The sequence below is a fragment of the Sapajus apella genome, unplaced genomic scaffold (genome assembly GCF_009761245.1).
Source record: "Sapajus apella isolate SASKATOON/1434 unplaced genomic scaffold, GSC_monkey_1.0 scaffold7, whole genome shotgun sequence".
Classification (NCBI taxonomy): domain Eukaryota; kingdom Metazoa; phylum Chordata; class Mammalia; order Primates; family Cebidae; genus Sapajus; species Sapajus apella.
Window position 1 is genome coordinate 33957039 of NW_022436947.1, and position 24162 is coordinate 33981200.

Below are 24162 nucleotides of genomic sequence, written 5' to 3' on the forward strand. Positions count from 1 at the left end.
ACATGGATTATCCTTAGTTTACTGGCTGCAGGTGCTGTTTACAAGTCCTGATGATGTTTGTGACTTGGCTATTTTTAGATTTGACTGGCATTATCAAGCAACTACCCTGTGCTAGGCACTATGCTAAGTTCTTTGACATATATTGTTTGTCTTCTTTAATCTTCAAAACAACTCTGAAATGTATTAGTTATCTATTGCCACATAACAAATTATCCCCAGACTTGGTGACCTAAAACCACAGTATTTATCATCTCAAAATTTCCATGGATCAGGTATCCAGGGATGACTTAGCAGGGTAAGATGGCTCTGGGTCTCTCCCAGGGTTCAACTTGAAAGGATACCCACCCTGACTCACACATGCAGGTGCTGGAGGAATTCTATTCCCCATGAGCTGTTGGCTGGAGACCTCCCTGGGTTCCTTGCCACTTAGACCTCTCCACAGAGCATCTCACTAGATGACAAGGGCTTCCGTTAAGCTGAGCAGGCTTGAAAGAGAGCTAGAGAATGCCTGCAAGATGAAAGTCACAGGTTTTTATAACCTAATCTTGGAAGTGACATTGTATCGCCTTTGCCATGTTTTATTTGTTAGAAGCAAGTCGACAGGTCCAGTTCATATTCAAGGGAAGGGGATCTCACAAGGGCATGAGTACTGGGAGGCTAAGATCAGGAGGATCATATTAGAGGTCTACCTCTCACAGAGATAGGTATTATAATTCCTATTTTGTGGCTGAGAAAATTGAGGTGCAATTTGGAAAAAGAGATTGACGATGCATGTATATGTGTGGTTCATCATGTGTGATGAAAATACATGTCTCTGAGTAGTATTGTTTTCAGACCTCTTGTTGATTTGACTTTCCTTACTCACTGAATCTGCTTCTGTGTCCTACGGAGCCTTGCTATGCAAAGTGTGGCCTGGGGACCACCAGCATTGGCTTCACCTGGAAGCTTTTGGACAGGTAGAATCTCAGGCCCCACGCTAGATGTGTGGAATCAGAATCTGCAACCCCAGGTGATTCATGTGCATGGCGAAGTTTGAGAAACTGCTCCAGCAGGTCTTTTTAAGGCTCTCTGCTGACTTCAAGTGTTCCTGTGCTTTTCTGTCTGCTGGCCCTGTAAGGGGATTTTTTTTTTTAGCAGTAGTGAAGAATGTGTTCTATTCTTACACTATTTTAAAACCAGAGCACAGCCAGGCGTGATGGCTCATGCCTGTAATCCTGACACTTTGGGAGGCCAAGGTGAAAGAACTGCTTGAGCCCAGGAGTTTGAGGACAGCCTGGACAACACAGTGAGACCTCATCTCTACAAAAAATAAAAAAAATTAGCCAAGTGTGGTGGTGCATGCCTGTGGTCCCAGCTACTTGGGAGGCTGAGGTGGGAGAACTGCTTGAGTCCAGAAGGTCGAGGCTACAGTGAGCCATGATCACACCACTGCACTCCAGCCTGGGCTGGAGCAAGAACCTGTCTCAAACGAAACCAAATCAAACCAAACCAAACCAAACTAAACCAGAGAAAATAAAGCCTCTGAAATGAAATCTTATTGTCTACTATTAATATCTTATATAAATAGCAATGAGGTAGCTGTAATAATAATGAAGTCTCTTAATATGCTAAAATAGAGCAGGAGCCATTCACATGGCTAATCATACACAGCAGATAATTAAAAATGAAACTTGGCATTTGGCTCTAGAGTGAACTGCAGCAAATCTGTCCAGAAACTGAGCCTTCCTAAATTATATTTTATTTAGGCAATATAGAAGAATCTCAAAAGCATTATGCTATGTGAAAGAAGCCAGGCACAAAAGACCACATATTGTAGGATTCCATTTATATAAAATCCTGGAAAATGCAAAACTATAGTGATAGACAGTAATTCAGCAGGTTTTAGGGGTTAGAATTGGCTGCCAAGAGGTATGACAGAACTTTCTGGAGCAATGGAATTGTTCTTTATCTTGAACATACTGGTAGGTGCATGGGTTTATGTATTTATTAAAACTCATCAAATTCCACATTTAAAATTAGTGAAATTTATTCATGCAATCTTCCATAAAGCTGATTCAAAAAATGGGAGTTGGTAGCATTGTCAATTGATTCTAGCTTCTCTAATTTTCTTTAGGCCAAGAACCCAGGAACTAATTTGCATTGATTAGAATAACTCATCAGAGAAGGTTGCTATTTAGAAGATTCCTTGGTATCTGATGTTGACAGAGAATGAAAATTATTTCTCCTTTGAAGTCCTACTGAGAAGATACTGTTCTTAGAAAATTGTTAAGACTGTTATCATTTAAAGTACTCCCAAAAGTCACACTCCAAGGGTGATGCCATTGAACTTTTGGCTTTAATTTCTTGAGTTTTTTTTTAGCTTTCTTTAAAAGGAATATAGAAATGATAGTGATCACTTATTGAGCATTAACACTTGGCCAGAATTCTGCTTAATGCTTTACTTTCATTATTTCAGTTAATCAGCACAGTACTTCTGTAAAATAGGTACTATACTGTCCTCCCCAGTTTATAGAGGAGAGGGCTGAAACTTAGATTAGACGACTTGTTCAAGAGACAACTGGTACTTGACTTTGGAATGATCTAGTGCCAAAGCCTCTTAAACCACTCTTTACTTCTATCTTAGCTATTCTCAACTGCTCCTGCAGCGTCTTGCTCAGGCTCTAAAACAGATTTTCCCCAAATTGCTGGCTTAAGGTCATCTTGTGTCCACAGCCACACATGCTCACTCTGCGTTTTCTCCAGGATATCGCAAGTCTCAAATGCCTTTACATCTGCACAGATTAAAGTAATCAAATCCATCTACCTGCTGAAAGCCTGCAGAACGTGCCCTGCCGCTTTGAGCAAACAGTGTCTGAGCAAGGAGTTGCTTCAAAAATGAGGAACCGTCTTCTCTGAACTATAGATTGGGAAGAGCAGATTCTGGGAGAGGTCAGGGATTTGGCAGTGATGTGTGACCATGGGATTAGCTGAGGAAGTCCTCAGTAGTAACAGAGCTGTTTTTGTTTGTTTTTGTTATTGTTGTTGTTGATTTTGTGTAACAGGGTGCTTAGTTATGCAAAGGAGAGGTGCAGAGTAGAGGGTGCTGGGGACCAGTACAGCTTTGGCCACCATACACATCTGGTAATGGGAGGTGCTGTGTAGCTACACACCTTGCACACAGTGGTGGTAATGATGGGTGGATCTCTGCCAGATAGTAAGGACCCATTTTAACTCTTACGTGTAATCTCTGAGTTTGATTATCTGAGTATAAAACTTCTCAGATGGCTGTTCATCTGCTGTGAGAAGCAGAGAATTGTCACTGAGGTGCTACAAATGGACTCTGTGTTCCTTGGTATATCCCTGTGCCCCAAGATAGATGCCAAGTGCATTATGGACCCAGACTCAGAGTACAGACCCAGAGGAAAATTCTTATCCAAGCAGCAGGCTTAGAAAAGGCTTAGATTAGGCTCACTCATACTAATGAGCAAATTCTTAGAAAAGAATCTGACATTCATAGGAAGTGAAAATGAGGCTGTTTGCACCTCCAAGGGGGACCTCAGATGTGAGCTCGAGAGCTCAGCATGGCCAACTGGCTGCATGAGCTCTGCAGAGCTGAGAAGAGTTGCACCAGCTAAGGTATCTTTCACTAATTAATAGACATCCTTAGAGGCCCTCCTTCTCCAAAAGCATTGCTATTTTAGGGGAGAAGTCAAGGGCAGCCTTAGTAGTATAACAGAACAAAACCAGGTGTGGCTGGGAAAGCAGGCAACTTTTACATGGACATTTGTACATCAAGAAGTTCTGACAATAGCTTTGATGACACTACTTATTTTACTTATTGAAGTATTAGACCTTTTTATATATTAAGAATAGTAGCACTTCATCACATTTTTTGCATGAAATTAAATCTCTTTGTTAACAGCAGAAAGGAGATTTACTTATATAAACTCTGTGATCCTTCTGCTAAAAAATAAAAGCCTCCACAAAATTTTTGGTTATTGACACTATTTTAGTTCCCTAGGGATGCCATAACAAAGTGCCACAAACTGGTGGCTTAAAACATTAGAAACGTGTTCTTTGAATTCCAGAGGCTAGAAGTCCAAAATCAAACCACTGGCAGGGCATGCGCTCTTGAAGCCTTCTAGGGCGGATCCTTCCTTACTTCTTCCAGCTGCTGGTAGCCCCAGGCGTTCTCTGGCTCGTAGACGCATCACTACCTCCATCACATGGTGCTCACTTGGATGTTACTTTGGATTGGGGCCACTCTCATAACTTTGCCTTAACTTGATTATATCTGTTATAACTTTATTTGGAAAGAGTTTCCAAATAAGGTTACATTCACAGGCACCAGGATTGAGACTTCAACTTATCATTTTGGGGACACAGTTCAACCCACAACAAACATCCACCCATTATGAAGTACCAGCTACATTAGCATATTAGAAACATGGTAAGGACTGGGATGAGGTCAGTCTTGCTTCATATTTGAATCCCCAGTACTGAGCACAGTATCTGGTAGGTAGTGGGTCCTCAGTAAAGATTTTTTTTTTTTCTTTTGAGACAGGGTCTCACTCTGTTGCCCAGGCTGGAGTGCAGTGGCATGATCATACCTCACTCCAGCCTCGACCTCCCAGGCTCAAGCAGTCCTCCCACTTCAGCCTCCTGAGTACCTAGGCCTACAGGCATGCACCACTACTCATGGCTGATTTTGTACTTTTTGTATAGACAGTGTTTCACCATGTTGTTCCCTAGGCTGGTCTTGAACTCGTGGGCTCAAGCAATCTGCCTACCTTGGCCTCCCAAAGTGCTGTGATTACAAGTATGAGCTATCACGCCTGGCCAAGGTGTGTGTTTTATGTTCCCCAGACACCTGTCCTGAAATGAATCTTTGAGAATATGCAGACCAGCACCCAGGCTACAACAAAATTTATTTATCAGAATTATTGGGTTGGATGAAACAGAAAATAAGCCAACAGAACACTTAAAAATGCCAATTTATTTTCTTCATATTGTTCAATCTAATTATCGATTTATTTCAAAATCATGAAAAGCAAAGCCTCGCACACCAAACGCTAGGTCAGATTTGCTCTGGAGACTTACTTTCTAGATTATTTTTTGGACTTAACTTAAAAAATTATTAATTTGCATTAATACAGCACTAATAGCCTCCAAATTATACCACAGAATTCCTACACGTAAACTTTTTAAAAACATAATTCATCACCTGAAAAAGATATATTTACTACAGTTTTTAAGTCAAGAGTTTTCTCTGGGAGTTGATATATTTTATCTACAATGTCTCCACTTCCCCTTACTTTCATCAAGTATCACTAAAGCCAGTCAAATGCAGTCCTGTGGGGCTTGGTCTACAACGTCTGCTTAGGTTTATTTTAGTGGCCATAGTTCCAATCTAAGAGCAATGGGCCACTGTTCTAGGTCCTAATGTACAGCCATAGAGATGAGGTATTTCAATTTGAACAGAAGCAACATTTTGACCCAGGCAATATATTTGTCACTCATGCAGACATGGTAGACCATGTGTGCTAAAATGGGCATCAAAGCCATCATTCAGACGCACAAAGTGCTGGTCTCATGGACCCATGCAGTCACACAGAGCCTCATGCTCGGAAGGGCACTGTGCTTGGTGTGACAACTGCTGTTGTCATCTTGAATTTCTTAATTTTTGAATGATGGGCCTGCATTTTCATTTTTCACTAGGCTCTGCAAATTATGTAGCCAGTCCTAGATATACACAAAAGTTGCTTGGCCTGATTCAGCTAACTTGGGATCTATGTTTTCATTTGTCAGTGAAGGCAGAGCTGTGGGTAGTTCCCAGCAGCATGATGATTCTAGTTCTAGAACATTTTCAAAGGTATGGAAGTTGTTGGTCATGTAATTTTCTGGGAACAGTAAAGGAAGGAAGCCCACAAAGATGATTTTTGTTTACGTGTAAGTCTATAGAGGTAAAATTATACTCTTTGGAATATGGAAGAATCAAGCCCAACTGTGAGATATATATATATATATATATACACACACCTCTAGGTACTCAGGAAGCTATATATATATATATGTGTGTATGTGAGGCTGAGTGTGTGTGTGTGTGTGTGTGTGTGTGTGTGTGTATGTGTATAGCTTCCTGAGTACCTGGGACTACAGGCACACAGCACTACATCTGGCTAATTTTTTTTTTTTTTTTTTAGAGATGGTCTCACTGTGTTGCCCCAGCTGATAAGGGTGTTTTTTTTAAAAAAAGTGTCCCAGTTGATTCTTCTTTGCAGCCAGGCTTAGGAACCACTGAGATTAACTACAGGTAATTACAGGTGCCATTAAGATAAATATAAATATATTCCTCTCTAATCTATTTTTTGCATCATCAAGAACTTATTTCAGCAATTCAAATAAAAAGAAGAATCTGTACAAGGTCTGAGCTTGGCTATTGCTTATCAGAATAGTGAAAACACTGTCTTCTGAATTAGAAAGCACTCTTCCTGCCTTTCTTCAAAAGAATGGTAGGGAATAGTTGGTCCAGAAGTGCCACAAAATGTCTATCCTCCATTTATAGAGAGGAATAAACATTTCATGATAGGGCATGGTCCTCTGTACAGGTGGGTAGAGTGTGATTTTAAAAGGACAGGTTGCCAAAGAGGAGGAGTTTTTTTCTAGATACCTGTGAGACAGGGAAAAGCCCAAAGGGCAAGGAAGAAGAGTCGCCTAGACCTTCAAAGGCCACACAGGGCTTCCAACTCTGGCTGTGAATTAGAATCACCTAAAGTATCTAGAAAATATTGACATCTGGGCTTCATCCCACAGTAGTTAAATTATAACCTGGGAATGGAACTCAGGGAAGGGTGTTTTTATTTTTATTTCTTGAGACAGGGTCTCACTCTATCACCCAGGCTGGAGTGTAGGAGCATGATCATGACTCACTGCAGCCTCAACCTCCTGGGCTCAAGTAATCCTCCTGCCTCAGCCTCCCGAGTACCTGGGACTACAGGCACACACCACTACACCTGGATAATTTTTTAAAAGAGATGGGGGTCTCACTGTGTTGCGCCAGCTGATAAGGGTGTTTTTAAAAAGTGTCCCTGTTGATTCTTCTTTGCAGCCAGGCTTAGCAACCACTGAGATTTTGCACACATTTAAAAATAAAAAAATCTGGATTACCTCAAAGTCAAACAGGTATCTATTTTGAAAATTTAAAAATTAGGTATATATTTATATCTGATTATACTTAAACATAGACACTGCTAACATAGTTTCTTCTATGTAATGTATTAATTACAGTTAATTACAAAGTATTTTATAAATAATTTAATGGTCTCTCTCTCTAAGGTTGAACAATACCTTCAATAAATAACAAGACATTTAAGAGATAAAAATATTTTTAAAGTAAGATATTTCAATTATTTTTAGGAAATCTGAAGGATGTGTCAAAGTTTAAAAGTCCTTTAAATGGGAAATGGATAAGGCAAGTTAGTGTCTTCCTAACTTGGAATATTTTAAAGATATTAAATATCTTCTTCCATTAAAAAAAATAACTGTTAAGGCCAAAGATTAAAATTAAGGCATTTGGAAGCTAATTCATATTTTCTAGAATGCTTCCTTTAGTAAGACACTTCTTAAAAAGTCACTAAACATCTTTACAAATAAGTACCTAAGAATCTAATAATTCTTGAGAAGTAATTCTTTTTCAACTAATTTTTGAGTTCTAGGGTAAAACTCTTCTTGAATATTTCACAAGCCTGTAAAGAGCTATGGGAGCATCACAATTGATGAAAAAGAGAGGCAGGGACAAAGGAAAGGAAGAAATGTACAGGCATAAAAGAGGCCCTGCAGTTACTGCCTGGTGCCATGCTGGAGAAAGCTATACTAATTGTAAGGGATAACTCACTCTTGTGGACAGAACTGACACAAAAGGTCTCATCTCTATTTTTTCATATTCATAACCCTGGAACCAGACCAGCAGAGTAAGATCAAGGCACAACAGTTGAGATTTCCCGTTATGTTCGTGTGTCTCAGGTGTACACAACAAAAGAATTTAACTGCAAAAGACACTGAAAAGACTAACTTGCCTTCCTAGCTTTTAGCACACCACTAACACGTGCAGACACTAAGGGGATGTTTGGAAGCATCATTTAAGGAATGAAATAAAGGTTACAATGATTACATCTTTCTCTTTAAAGAGCTTGAGGAACAGAAAGATAACCAAAATTGAGAGTAAACCCAGATAAAAATAGATGTCACCAATTATTCCAAAGAATTTCAAGGAGCACTCGACAGTAAGATAGTAAAAATATCAGGGACAATAAGGAAGTCAGTAGTCTGTTTAAACTGAGAATATTCTCCAATGCCACAGACAAATGAGGAAAAACAAACCTGCAAATAACCCTAGTACTGAACATTACTTAACCAAACAATCAGGAATGCCAATATTATTTTTTTCTCCAGGGAAGACTTTAGCTAAGAAAAAAGCTATACTTCTGAAATGCCAGCTTTCACAATGTCTACTGCATTTTCAATCCAAGTTTGATGACTGATATGCTAATTTAAACCATAGGACACGAATTTGTTTTTAATTCTAGCCTAAAGTATTAGGCTGAATGTTTCTCTCCTTGTTTGATGCCAAGAACAAGATGTAGAAACCAATTAAATTGCACAGTCCATCCTTTGTCTCTGCAAACTTCGATCTGATCAAGAAAATACTTTTTAGCATCCTCCTCATTTTTGCCCACTGTGAGAGCATCCCGGATATATTCAATGTCTTCTTTGCTTGTTAACTGGGGCATTCCTGTCATCAGCATCATGGAGAACAGGATGATCAGTAGGTTTGTGTGATGACGAAGGGCTAGATAAGCCTTAACACAGATGTCCTGGATAAAGGAGAAGAGAATACTGTCACAGTTGTTACGGTAACTAACAAGTAGGCTGAAGACCACAGGGATGTACTGAAATGTACATAGCATTACCTGTCCATGAGGAGAAACCATCACAAACAAGGTAGGTCCTTGACTTAGACGAAAAACTTGATGAGAAACTGTTTTTATAATCTCTTCAATACTTTAGTGTAGTTGCATATATCCAGGTAGTGTTCAAGGAAAACTAATTGATACAGACAAGTTTCATCTTATTTCTTACTCTACCTTTTTAATTCTGTTTCTTTCCCAAGAGATTGAGGGTAGAAATTTCTGTAATTTCTGAAGAGCAATGAGTCAGTTTTTGAACATCATACTAGAATCAATAAGCTTTATGTAAGTGTAAATAATGTCTGCCAAGAGCTAATAAAATCCAAAGAATTGAAGGAAATGTGTTTGAGATTTAGTTTTCATCTTTATTTTACACTCTGTTCAATTCTAAGAAAACAGATGAATTAGGTTTTTACTGCCTGATTCTCAAAATTGCTGAATGAATTGAAATTTTAATACAAATTCTGAACACAGTGAGAGAGAGGGCTTTAAAAAATGCTATGGCTGATGGCTCCCCAAAAAGCTTTGGAGCAGGTGAGTTAAGTCTGCTTATTAAGCAGCAGGTATGATTATGCCATTTAAATTGTTCCAAAGCATAGAAAAAATGCAAGGGTCTCAATTTTTACAACATGAGAATAACCCAACCTTAATACCATAACTTGACAAAGGTAGTATATTAAAGAAAACTAAAGTTAGTGATTACATATATAAATATTTCAAATAATATTGGGTATAATGTTAAAAGAATAATATACCATAGCCAAATAAGGTTTATTACAAAACTGAGAGATTAATTCACCATAAGGTACTGTATTAATATCCATTTTTGATTAAAAACAATATGACTTCATATGTCATTAAAATGTTACAATGTGAAGAATTATCTGAAATTATAAAAATAATTAGACCGAGCAATCCCATTACTGGGTAAATACCCAAGGGATTATAAATCATTCTATTATAAAAACACATGTACATGTATGTTTATTGTGGCACTGTTCACAATAGCAAAGACTTGGAACCAACCCAAATGGCCATCAGTGATAGACTGGATAAAGAAAATGTGGCACATATACACCATGAAATACTATGCAGCCATAAAAAGAGATGAGTTCATGTCCTTTGCAGGGACATGTATGAAACTGGAAACCATCAATCTCAGCAAACTGACAGAAGAACAGAAAAGCAAACACTGCATGTTCTCACTCATAAGTGGGTGTTGAACAGTGAGAACACATGGACACAGGGAGGGAAACATCACATACTGGGGCCTGGGGGTTAGGGGGTTAGGGAGGAATAGTAGGGGTAGGGGGACTGGGGAGGGATAGCATTAGGAGAAATATCTAATGTAGATGATGGGGCGATGGATGCAGCAAACCACCACCATGGCATGTGTGTACCTATGTACCAAACCTGCACGATCTGCACATGTACCCCAGAACTTAAAGTATGATAAAAAAATTCTAAATAATGAAATAACAGAAAACCAAATGAAGCATAAAAGCAGAAAAGTGGGCCAGGCATGGTGGCTCACACTTGTAATCTCAGCACTTTGGGAGGCTGAGGCGGGTGGATCACTTGAGGTCAAGAGTTCAAGACCAGCCTGGCCAACATGGTAAAACTCCGTCTCTACTAAAAATACAAAAAATTAGCTGGGCATAGTGGTGTGTTTCTGTAATCCCAGTTACTTGGGAGGCTGAGGCAGGAGAATTGCTTGAACTTGGGAGGTAGAGGTTACGGTGAGCTGAGATCACACCACTGTACTCCAAACTGGGCAACAGAGTGAGACTCCATCTCAAAAAATAAATAAATAAAAATAAAATCAGAAAAGTGATGGTAAATTTATTTACAAATGACCTAATTGTCTTGTAACACTGAAGGGAAAAAGTTAAATATTACTGTAACTAGTTTATTAAAAACTAGCTTTTTATAAAAATTAATAAAGAATGCTGTAAATAGGAGCCATAAGTTGGAAAGCAAAATGCAAAAACAGATGCTATAATCAATAGTAACAACAATTACATGATTCCTAGAATAAACACATAAAACATGCAGAACCTATGTTTTTATAATTTTTATAATTTAAATTTATAATTTTTATAGTCTTAAAAATTATAAAACTTTAATCTCTGAAGAGCAATGAGCCAGGTTTTGAACATCATACTGGAATCAATACACTTAAGTCATGAAAAAGAAAACTTGAGTACATGGAGCAAAATAGCATGTCCCTTAGTGACAAGACTGCTTATAATGATAAAAATTATTCTTAATCTATAAACACAATTTCAATATAAATTTCAATGTAAATTCTTATTGGGTGTTTAAACTCAGGTATTGTTTAAGTTCATCTGAAATAGTTAGGGCCTGAGAGAACATTTTGAAAAAGTATAATAATGAAAACTAGTGCTTGTCAAACCAGACATTAAACCACTGTATAAAACTACATTATTAAAAACAGAGTGAACCATTATCTATTCTTTTCCCAAAAAGACAAGAAATTTTGTGGACCAGAAGTGAAACTTCAGAGACATACCTAAGTATATAAATGTGATATACAATATAGGTGACTTCTCAGATTGGTGGGGAAAAGATCTATTATTTGATAAATGGGACCAGGACAAGTGGCTCATCATTTGGGGGAGAAAATAAAATTCTACTCCATGTGATACACCAAAAATAAATTCCGAATGAATTAAATGTAAAAAGGTAGAATATTTAAATAATCATGGAGTGGGAAGGAACTTTATGAAGATGACTTCCATAGTGGCCTCTATGAGGAAGAGATGGTGAGACTGCAGAAACTTAAAAATTTTGAGGAAAAAAAAGCTATACATAATATTAAAAGAGAATTACAAAAGAAAATGTATTTGCAACATGTCAGATCACTCTTCCAACCTCAGCCCCCTAATAATTCTTAAAAATCAATCAGAAAGAGATAAATGGTTAGCTAGAAATACAGGCCAAAAACATAACAAGAATTCACACTGTAAGACATAAAAACAGATAAACCTATAAAAATATGCAACCTAATTCATATTCAAATAAATGTAAAATGAAATGGAAATATTTACCTACAAACTAGACTTCTTTTTAGTCTTTTAAGACTAATACCCAATGTTCACATTTTATAAGCTGACGGTAGATGGGAATACATATAATGTTACCAGCAGACAATTAGATTAACATGCATCAAAAAGCTTTACAGTGCTTATAAATGTTATATAACTTAATTGTGGTGGTGGAGACATGACTGATGTATTTGTCAAAATTCATAGAACTGTACACCTAGAAGTGGTGATTTTATACTTCCAGCAAGCTGCAGTCGACTACAGGAGAGAAGGTCAATCTATCTCCCATGGGCGCCCCCTGTTCCCAATGCTTGACACCAGACAGGAAACCCCTGGCTTGGGCCCACAGCACAGACCCTCCACCCTGGGCTGATTGCACTGAGCCACTGCTGATCTGCATCTCTCTGGGGTCCCCAGGCGACAAGCAAATGACCCTTGGCCACAACCACTACCAAAGTTCCTTCCTCTACTGCCTCCAAATTGGGGAAGGAACATAAACACTGAGATTACCTGAGAGCTGCAATGGGCATCCCAGGAGTGTCAAGTCATGATCTAACGCTAGCACTCAAGCGGGAGAGAAATCCACACTTTCAGAGCACTGAAAAGGAATATAGCTGCAACTATGAGGAAACATTGGTCAGCAAGAGTCTACCAGCTGACCAATAAGCCTAAGTGCCAGCTGCTGGATCATACCCCAAAGCTTCAACACCAAAAATGCATCACTAATATCCTCCCTCTGAAACCAGGGACAAGAAGTCAACTTCAAATAAAGAACTTGCACAAAGCCTTGGCCTGATAAAAACATCCAGAAAATAATTCTATTATTAGCTGGGCATGGTGGAATATGCCTGTAATCCCAGCTACTCAGGAAGCTGAGTATTAGAATTGCTTGAACCTAGGAGGCGGAGGCTGCAGTGAGCCAAGATCATGCCACTGCACTCTAGCCTGGGTGACAGAGCAAGACTCTGTCTCAAAGAAAAAAACCAAAAAACACCTCTGAGAAGTATGGGGTTATGTAAACAGGCCAAATCTACGGGTCAGTGCATCCCTGAAAGGGAACAGGGAGAAAGCAAACAACTTGGAAACATATTTCAGTATATTGTCCATGAAAACTTCCCCAAGCTTGCTAAAGAGGCTGACAGTCAAATTCAGGAAATACAGAGATAGTCTTGAAACCAAAACCTGGCAGACACACAAAAAAAGAAAACTTCAGGACAATATCCTTGGTGAACATCAATACAAAAATCTTCAACTAAAGACTTGCAAACTGAATCCAGCAGCACATTAAAAACTAATCCAACATGATCAAGTAAGCATCCCCAGGATGTAAGGTTGGTTCAACATATTCAAATCAATAAATGTGATTCTCACATAAATAGAACTAAAGACAAAGCCACATGACTATCTCCATAGATGCAGAAAAGGCTTTTGATAAAATTCAACACCTCTTCATGTTAAAAACTCTCAATAAACTAGATATTGAAGGACATACCTTAAAATAATAAGAGCCATTTATGACAAATCCACAGCCAACATTATATTGAATGGACAAAATCTGGAAGCATTCCCCTTGAAAACTGGCAAAAGATAAGGATGTCCAATATCAGTGTACAAAAGTCACTAGCGTGCCTATACACCAACAACAGTCAAACCAAGAACCAAATCAGAAAGACAATCCCATTTACAATTGCCATGAAAAGAATAAAATACCTAGGAATACAGCCAACCAAGGAGGTGAAAGATCTCTACAATGAGAATTATAAAACTCAGCTCAAAGAAATCAGAGAAGACACAAACAAATGGAAAAACATCCCATACTCATGGATAGGAAAAGTTGATATCATTAAAATGGCTATGCTGCCCAAAGGAATTTACAGATTCAATGCTATTACTATCAAACTACCAGTAAGATTCTTCACAGAACTAGAAAAAAACTATTTTAAAATTCATATGGAACAAAAAAGAGCCCAAATACCCAAGGCAATTCTAAGCAAAAAGAACAAATCTGGAGGCATCATGTTACCTGACTTTAAACTATATTACAAGGCTATGGCAACAAAAACAGCATGGTAATGGTACAAAAACAGGCACAGAGACCAATGGAGCAGAACAGAGAGCCCAGAAATAAGACCACATATCTATGACCATCTAGTCTTTGACAAAGCTGACAAAAACAAGCAATGGGGAAAAGACTCTATATTCAATAAATGGTGCTAGGATAACTGGCTAGCCATATGCAGAAGACTGAAACTGGACCCTTTCCTTATGCCATACATAAAAATCAACTCAAGATAGATTAAAGACTTACATGTAAAACGAAAAACTATAAAAGCCCTGGAAGGCAACATAGGCAATATCATCCTGGATGCAGAAATGGGCAAATATTTCATGACAAAGACACCAAAAGTAACTGCAATAAAAGGAAAAGTTGACAAGTGGGATCTAATTAAACTTAAGAGCTTCTGCACCGCAAAAGAAATTATCAAGAGAGTAAACAGACAACCTACAGAATGGGAGAAAATATTTTCAAACTATTGATCTGACCAAGGTCTAATATCTAGCATCTATAAAGAACTTAAACAAATTTATAAGAGAAAAACAAACAATCCTATTAAAAAATGGGCAAAGGACACAAACAGATACTTCTCAAAAGAAGATATACATGCAGCCAATAAGCATATGAGGAAACCTTAACATCACTGATCATTAGAGAAATGCAAATCAAAAGCACAATGAGATACTATCTCGCACCACTCAGAATGGCTATTAAAAAGTCAGAAAAATAACAGATGCTGGTGAGATTGTGGAGAAAAAGGAACATTTATATACTGTTGGTGGAGTGTAAATTAGTTCAGCCAATGTGGAAGGCAGTGTGGTGATTCCTCAAACAGCTAAAAGCAGGACTACCATTTTGATCTAGCAATCACATTACAGGGTATACACCCAGAGGAATATAAATCATTCTACCATAAAGATACATGTACAGAGATACTCTCTACAGGACTATTCACAATAGCAAATACATAGAAGCAACCTAAATGCCCATTAGTGATAGACTGGATAAAGAAAATGTGGTATATATACACCATGGAATACTATGCAGCCCTAAAAAAGAATGAGATGATGTATTTTATAGGAACATGGATGGAGCTGGGGGCCATTATCCTTAGCAAACTAGCACAGGGACGGAAAACCAAATACTGTGTGTTCTACCTTATAAGTGGGAGTTAAATGATAAGGACTTATGAACACAAAGGAGGAAACAACAGACACTGGGGTCTACTTGAGGGGAGAGGATGAGAGGAGGGAGAGGAGCAAAAAGGTAACTATTGTGTACTGGGCTTAGCAGCTGGGTGATGAAATAACGTGTACAACAGACCCCTGTGACATGTGTTTACCTGTGTAACAAACCTTTACATGTACCCCCAAGCAAAAAAGAAAAGTTAAAAGAAAGGGTGATTTTACTGTATGTGAACTATGCCTCAGTAAACTTGGCTTTAAAAACATCTATGTCCTGTACCCAGCATCTTCCATGCTAGGAATCTACCTTTAAAAATACCGAATAGGCTGGGTGCAGTGGCTCATGCCTGTAATCCCAGCACTTTGGGAGGCCAAGGCAGGCAGATCGCAAGGTCAAGAGATTGAGACCATCTTGGCCAACATGGTGAAACCCCGTATCTATTAAAAATACAAAAATTAGCTGGGCATGGTGGTGTATGCCTGTAGTCCCAGCTACTCAGGAGGCTGAGGCAGGAGAGTCACTTGAACCCATGAGCTGAGATCGTACGACTGCGCTCCAGCCTAAGGACAGAGCAAGACTCTGTCTCAAAAAAACAAAAAAACAAAAAACTGAATAATTTTGCAGTGATTTATCTACAAGGATGTTCATTAGAACATCGTTTAAAACTGTGAAAACTTGAAAGCAATCTATTAATAAATGCTCTACAATATGAGACTGATAAAAAATACACTGTGGAAGAAAATTTAATAAACATATAAAAGCGTTTATGTTAAGAAGCAGGTACAAAACAACATATCCCATTTTGGTAAATTAACACAAAATATTTATATAGAAAAAATATATAAATTTACAGGACAAAATATTAATAGTGAGTTTTCTTTTGCTTTTAGCTACTATTATCTGTGACATTTGTATGTGGCAGAGTAACTGCAATGATAATTGAGGTCAGGCTTGTGTCATTCTGTCTGTCAAGGCTGGGCAGGGTACACATCATCCTGTGCAATATAAAAACCCATGTACTATTCTGGCATTTTCTAAGTGATACAATATACATAAAGTGCCCAGCATGCAGGCTGGCACATGGTGAGGGTGCAATAAACGTCAGTCCTCTCCCTTGCCTACCACCCCCTCTGCATTTCCTCCCTGCTCACCAAGAAGTGGGAGACTTGTGTGGGCTGTTGCTGCTGCTGCCCAAGTCATCACTTGTCCCCTTGAAGTAGCCCCAGTGCATTAGTGCTCTTGCATTCTTAATGACTCCACTTATATCCGGAAATTATTTTCTTCTGCTCATCCATAGGACCCACTGAGGTCTCTCTCATTTCTTAGCAATTACACGGGCTAAGTGCAGACTTCACCCCAGGCAACAGCCTCATTAATTTGCCAACTTGCACAATTTTCACAAGGACATATATGGGAATGCCTTTCGGTTTTGAATTAGAATACATTCTGATTTTTAATTATTTTCTATCCTTCTATACACTGGGGGATCCACACAAATCCCCTGCTGCGTGAGCCTGCTGTGTGGTCAAACTCTTTTTAATAGAAAATTTTTGAGGAGAGAAATTAGCCTGAGGCCAAGTTATTATAACACCAATCTACTGGTGCTCGGTAAATACTTGTTAAGCAGTGACTCAGGAATTTGCTGATCCCTGCTGGATCCAAGGAGAGGCCTTAAAAGAAGGAACTGACCTGCTTTTCTTGAAGGCCTTTTCACTCACATAAAGAATTTCTGTTGATTCTAATTTATTCAGATAGTTGTAATTTTCACACACAAGGATCTCTTCTATGAGAAAGAATTTTCTTCCCCAGTTTAACTGCATGTCCCATTCTTGTCAAACACAGGCACACACTGAGAGACCTGGTGCAGCTTTAATTGCCCTTTTCTGAAAGCCACTGTGTTGTGGTGAACAACACAAATCCCCATCAAGCTGAATGAATTCTACTTTTGGCTTTATCACTGATGAACTATATGTCACTGGAGAAGTCACTTAACTTCTTTTAAACGCTGTTTGAGAAATATAAGAATGATACCCATTTCACATTGTTGTGGTGAGATTTAAGTGCTATGTCTAAGCAGTTGGCTATGCTTACTAATCAACACCACGAGGAGCTGCATTATGGAATACACACACTGCTCAATGCTAAGGAGCTCACTGTCCATCTAGACCATCTGCCCACAAGTCTTATAGATAGTAAAGGCCTAGGGGGTGAGGTAGGTTGGAGTGGTGGATAAGCCTCACTCCAACCAGTGTCAAAGGGAGGCTGTCACGGTGCTGGCCCACTAAGGTGGGCAGGATGGAAGCATACAGCAACACTGCCTTCCTGCAGGTGGTTCTCTCACCTTGGGGGGCACAGCTGAGCACCTGCCCTGCCCACTCAGCCCAAGAAGTTTCATTTCTGCCCTTTGCATTCAGCCACAGGGTCTGTGGGAGCGTTCTGACACTACCTTGGCCTAAAGGCCTGTGGTTTCAGGGACTATGAGGATGTGGCCTGGGGAGCTCAGGGGAAAACACAGAACACAGACGTTATTGGCTGTAATTTTCCCCTCTGCCAGGGCTGCCTCTACTTGACCTCAAACATCCTCATTCTCTCCTTCTCAACTGACTGTTGAAGGCTTTGTATTATTGAGAGAGAAGAGTAAGGAAAAAAATCTGACTGTTGGGCCTTGGTTTAATGCACTTGTTAATGAGTACAAATGTGAGGAACATTACATTATTATTAATGCCATTAGCTAGAACACTCTCCATTAGTAGCTAATAAATAGATTGAGCCTACGTAGTACATCTGCTCTCAATTTCATTGTTGATTCAAATACCTTAATTATAGCATCTAGTACTAACAGAAAGAATTGTTTTTACACAGCTACTGCCACAGAAGTCTAGGGAACAAAGGAATTCATTATCATTCCAGGGCTCAAACTTTTACTTGATTTGCTAACTGCCCCAACTATCAGTTCACTAAGTGAAAACAAACTACTTCTATATATAATCTATTAATTTATTAACCACTGATGAGCTGTGGCTGCTGCAGACTGTCTGAGGTCACATAAACTACTTTTTCTTTAGATCAAAATTGTCCATTTTCACCTAGAACTGGAACTTCACTTACTTTTCCTAAACAGTAATGTTGCCTCTGTCTGCTAGAGGAAGGAGACAGTGGATAAAAAATATTTCAGTCAAAGGCACAGGATTTTATTTTGTTTTATTGTTATTATTTTAAAATAAAAACCAATGCATTGGCTAGCCAAAGTCTTTAGGAATTATTTTGGCAGAACTAATAATCACTGATTATTAGACCTAATAGCATATGAGAGCATACTTTCTGGTAAATCAGCAAGAGGAGTGTGTCTAGCATTTGGCCATGCATTTGTTGAGTTTGAATTAGGATTCTTATCTATAAGTTCTTGGAAAATGATTCTCAGACTAGTTGTGTCTACCGGGGGAAGGACTCTATTGCCATCTTCTCAAATATTTAGTTAGAAGCACATTAGAAACCTAAAGGCTACAATAAGTTATTCTACTTTAGTCAATATTCTGAATAGTATGTACGTACGGGTATGTTTGTGTGTGTGTGTCTGTGTTTGCGTGTATATGTGTGTGATACATCTTCCAGCCTTGCTCCAAAAAGGATTTAAGGTGGACTATTTGGAGATACAAAAGTCAAAATAACATTAGTTGGAAGTGGTTGAAAAAAGGAAAGAAAATAACAAGGAAACAATCTACAATGGGTTGAAGAAGGAGGCTAATTTAAAACTCTATATTCAAAAGTCCTATATACAGTCATGTACTGCATAACAGTATTTTGGTCAACCATGGACTGCATATATCATAGCAGTTTCATCAGATTATAATTCTGTATTTTTACTGTACCGTTTCTGTTCAGATATGTTTAGATCCACAAGTGCACACCATTGTGTCACAACTGCCTATGGTATTCAGTAACATGCTGTACAGGTTTGTAGCTTGGGAGCAACAGGCTATGTCATATAGCTTAGGTGTGTAGTAGGCTCCTTCTAGGTTTGTGTAAGTTCACTCTACGATGTTTGTACAATGACAAAATTGCCTAATGATGCATTTCCCAGTATGTATCCCCATTGTTAGGCAATGCATAACAGTACTTGCTATGAGAAGTGTTCAAACAGATCTCTAGCTAAAAGGAAACTAATCTGTTACTGTAGTCAATGTTCAGAAGATTTAAAAGAAAAACCTCTTTATTTAGGAGAAGCACAGCTTTTTAGAAACTAAGACCTATAGAAATTTCACAAGATTTTGAAAGAAAGAGTATGTTTGGTAACATGGAAAACAATGTCCTTGATAATATTCTATGTTTGACAAAATTTTCTGAAAGAAACTAAATATTGAGAGAATGATGCCAGTTAAAAGGATATTCTCTATTCGTGTTTAAAAGTAGCAGGGGTCTAATATCTTAGGCTGATAGATGAATGAATAAATCCAATCTAAGGAGATCTTTCTAGTTTTGGATTTATATCTTTTCCAGAATAGTGATTTAAATTTGACAAGCTTAATTAAGTCCTAACAGTTTGACAACCCCTACAAGTCTGCATATGGGGGAGATACCACACCAACATATTCAAACTCCTACAAATGGCTGATACTGGACCCTTCTTTGAGGATATCTTCCAATGCTTGACATGGAGAGATAATGAGTATTGAAAGTCTTCACATTGAGACAGAGGGTGCTGAGCCTGGCCTAGTCAGTGGGTTGGGGTACAGATCCCAAGATTCCCAAGAGAGAATCCTTTATCAGCTCAGTCCATTATGGGTGATAGATGAACTGGTCATCTCCTGCTTGACCTATAATAGACCTTAATTATGGTAATTTGTGATTAATTGAGTGAGCGCCAAATGGCTTCTTTGCTTTGCTCTACCCTCCACCCCTCTAATCCAGCCTATGTGCTGTGACTCAAATTCTGCTACACTCCCAGAAATACCTATGTTCTACCCACACCAGGTGAATGTACTTCTTGTTCCTAAATACCGATTGTATATACTTTTTCTAACTTCATGCACTTGCTCGTGCTGTTCTTTCTATCTGGATGTTCCCTCCTTTCCCTGTATCTGCCTGGAAAAAAGAAACTGAATTCATCCCGTAAGCCCTGAGAAAAACACATGCTTCTCTGAATAGCCCTTTTCTATTCTCCAGGGCAGGATTAATCGCTGTCTCTGCAAACCACTGTGGACACTCTTAGCACAAAGTATTCCTTAGCACAAAGTTGTGTAAGTAGCTCTCTTGCCATGTACAGGGTCTGATACCCTATAGATAATCTGCATATATATGATGCATGACTGCTTAATGTTCAGAAGCCAAGTCCAATTTCAGACAAGATTCATTACTTTAAAATCAGGATAAATTAGGGAACGATTGTATTTGAAAGAGACCAAATTAGGAAAATATCCTGCCTTGCCAAAGGTGGTGCCTGACCCTTCTTTGTGCCTGTCATGTTGCCTAAAATGTAGTAGGTATTTAGTCAGTGTGTGTTGAATTAGTGTCCTATTTTGGTTATGGTGAATAAGCCCTGGTAACTACAATGGGCTAGAGCATCCAGCCTAGCAGGTTATAGGTATAGACAGGCATGAGGGCTACCACACAAAGGAAGGGGAGATACAGAATAGTAACAGGAAATGATGCAGAGGTGGCCACAGTCCTTGGAAGAGTGCCAGATAACAAGGTCTCTGTGGTCCCTGTGGGTGGGCTTGGGAGAATACTTGAGTCTCCAGCGAGAAAAATGACTGGAGGGATTAGGGTCCTTGTTCTAGCAGTTGGCTAATAAGCAGAGGGACCTCTGCAGGAGGAACTGAAGCAGAAGGAGTTAATACAGTGTGGGACCCAAGAGAAGAGCTAGACCACAGAAGAGATGGACTCTGGTTGAATAAAGGTTCTTAAAAATTTGCTGAGTCAACCCTGCATAGAGACTGGGCATGTGGCTGAGCCTCCAGGTTGGAGACTTAGGTATACCCTAGCATAGGGATGAGACTGCAGACCTGGAAACAGGGAGGGCCTGATAAAACTGGCAAGAAAATTTCCACAGTCATCCTAGATTAAAATAACACAATGAATGGGCTCCAGACTTTCCTCCTATAAAATGCTTCTTAAGAGTGACATCTAGGGGCAAGTGCCTTTTAAAGACACTCCTCAAATGACCTGCTTTGCATAGATGGGTCTGTGGACTGTTATTTGGTTCCCCTGATGACTTCAGATTTGCTTGGTGCCTACTGTGTGCACAGAACATCTCCAAAATGCTTGTTTATAAAAGAACAAGTTCTTCCTGGTCTTTGACCACTGTCCTGTATTGAATGTATACTATGTGTATATATTCCATGGCCTGTTCTCTTGGTAAAGGGTACTGCTCTGACTGGAAAGAAATATGTAAGATTTATGTCAATAAGGAAATCTCCACAAAAATTTGAATATGTACCATATTACACTCACTTATTTGTATTATTTAATGAAACATTAGATTTCACAATCAGATTTAGTTCCTCAATGTACACATGTTAAACCTGCCTCCTGAAGGTTTATTACCTCCATGTGATGGTGGTCTGTCCATCTGGTCCTGAGTTACTGAGTTCGTAACTCACAGAATACAACGTATGATATGGAAGGAAGACACCCCAGAGGTTACCCAGTGTGATCCAGCTCCTCCCCTATGAGGTGCTATCCCTTCACTGCTCCACTTAGTAAACACCTACCGAGTGCTTACTGTGGCTCAGGCCCCTTGTGAGGGACACAGGACACATGTGGCCCTGTTGCACAGAGCTCACAGTTGGGATAGGGAAAGACAAACAGCAAACCGGTACAAATAACTGAATTTTATGATACATGCAATGAAGGACCTGATAGGGGACTGTGGCAAAGAGTGACAGGAGGGAACCCAATTTAGAAGACTGCTCTGAGGAATAACATTTATGCTGAGACCACAGGGCAGCACAGAGCATTCTGGGAAGAAGGCAGTGGGAAGCTGGGATTGGGGAAGATGTGGAGGAAGGGCACAGTGATGAGGGAGCAAGTGAGGGGGACAGTGTGGGGTGAGGCTGGAGGGGTAGGGCCTCCTCACACAGGGCCTTGCAGGTCAAGCTTGGATATTTAAAATTTTTATTTGTTTTGAGACAGAGTCTACTCCTTGCTAGGATGGAGTACACTGGCTCGATCTCAGCTCACTGCAACCTCTGCCTCTTGGGTTCAAGTGATTCTCCTGCCTCAGCCTCCTGAGTAGCTGGGATTACAGGCATGCACCACCACACCCAGCTAATTTTTGTATTTTTAGTAGAGAAGGGTTTCACCATGTTGGGCAGGATGGTCTTGATCTCTTGACCTTGTGATCTGCTTGCCTCCGCATCCCAAAGTGCTGGGATTACAGATGTGAGCCACTGTGCCTGGCCAGATATTTAGATTTAATTCAAAATGACAAACTACCATCGCATGGATGTTAATCAGCCTCACTCAGTTTGAAGAGATGAACATTATATCTATTTCTGAAGTTCAGTTTTTAAGCAAATTCTGATTAATTTACAATCTTCTAAGAGACTAAACAGTTAACTGAATGAAGGAGGAACTTTTAAATGTTGACAGTATTATCTTTGGAAAGCAGAATAATGGATTTTTATATCTTTTGGTATTTTTAATATTTTGCTGGCTCTTGATTTTAATAAACAGCATTTACTAGTTTAAAAATTTAAAAAAAACACATTCTCACATTAAAAAATTAGAAGCCAAATTTCATTTGCCAATGATAAAAATATATTTGTGTATTATATATATTCTATAACTGTTCAGTGAAATTTAAAATAATGTGGCCTAGAATAAATTACCAATGAATAAAAACTCTGTTTTCTTTTTTATTCCTTCTATAAGGAATAATTTTCTATGGAGAATTTACTAAAATCGCCATTGTTGAAATGTATTTGTTTAGCCCCTGTGTGTAGCATGCTGCTCCAAAGGCTAACAAATACTCCTGAGCTCAAATGCTGGGCCTTGGTTCTGTGTTTCTCTATCTAATTGTAGCTTGTTTCTGAACTCTCCCTTATTCTAGAAGTAATTGTGACTATGGTCCTAGACTGAAGTAGCTCCCTTGGGAAGCAGAGAGGCGGAATGCAGTAGAGCTTCTTTCAGTTCCTCTTACTTCCCTGCTCAAGCCACTAGTTAGGTATGTTTTTCTTTGTGGATCAGGCTTACCTCACTCTTAACAAAAAAGTGGGTCAACTTTTCTCCGTTGTTCCTAACAGGTTATTCAAATATGCAGCATGTATTAGTTAACCTCATCAATTCAAAATAAGCGATTCACTGGAAATAAGGATGCCTTTAATTCAAAATGCAAATGTATACAACATTTCCCAGCTTCCCTAAAAATGGCAGCTTTATTATACAAGATTCTGAGACACTATTTGGAGAGTTTAGAGATGTGCTCCCTGATCTTGAAGAACTTCAATTCTTAAAGAAAACGTAAAACCAAGAAACAGAAAATTCTTTTGGAAGGCTTTGCAGTATGTAAAAGAAAAAAAAAATTATCACAAGGTCACAGTCAAATGATGAAAATATCTGCTGCCCATCTTTGTCAACGTGTAAACTTTGGAAATTCTGCATATATATGATTTAAAGCTGTGGTATTCAGGATTTTTCCTGTTGTGAAGGATGAGGGAACACAGGGAGACAGTGAGCAGAGAGGGGGTGGGAAGGGGAAGCAGAACATGTGGAGTTAGAACTCCACTTGCTCTTTAAGCAGAGCATGCTACTTTGTGTTGTTTTATATATTATCTGAGATTTCATTTCAAAAATGGTTTCTCAGCTTAAAAGTTTTCAAAGTTTGAAGACACACTGTGATGACCACAACAATGGCGGCTGCTGTTTATTGATTCTCTGCTGTGGTCTAGGCACTGGGCTAAGCATTCTG

At 38.9% G+C, this 24162-nt stretch overlaps 1 protein-coding gene across 4 annotated transcripts in view; it reads right to left on the minus strand.

Moving 5' to 3' along the window:
* Positions 1–6172: 6172 nt before the first annotated feature.
* The window catches only part of PIK3CG (phosphatidylinositol-4,5-bisphosphate 3-kinase catalytic subunit gamma), a 40321-nt gene continuing 22331 nt past the window's right edge, over positions 6173–24162 (minus strand). For all 4 annotated transcript variants that reach the window (XM_032276316.1, XM_032276317.1, XM_032276314.1 and 1 more), the window contains one exon: positions 6173–8852. In XM_032276316.1, the coding sequence (XP_032132207.1) occupies positions 8574–8852 (279 nt within the window). In that variant the 3' untranslated portion in view covers positions 6173–8573. The remainder of the gene's footprint in view (positions 8853–24162) is intronic.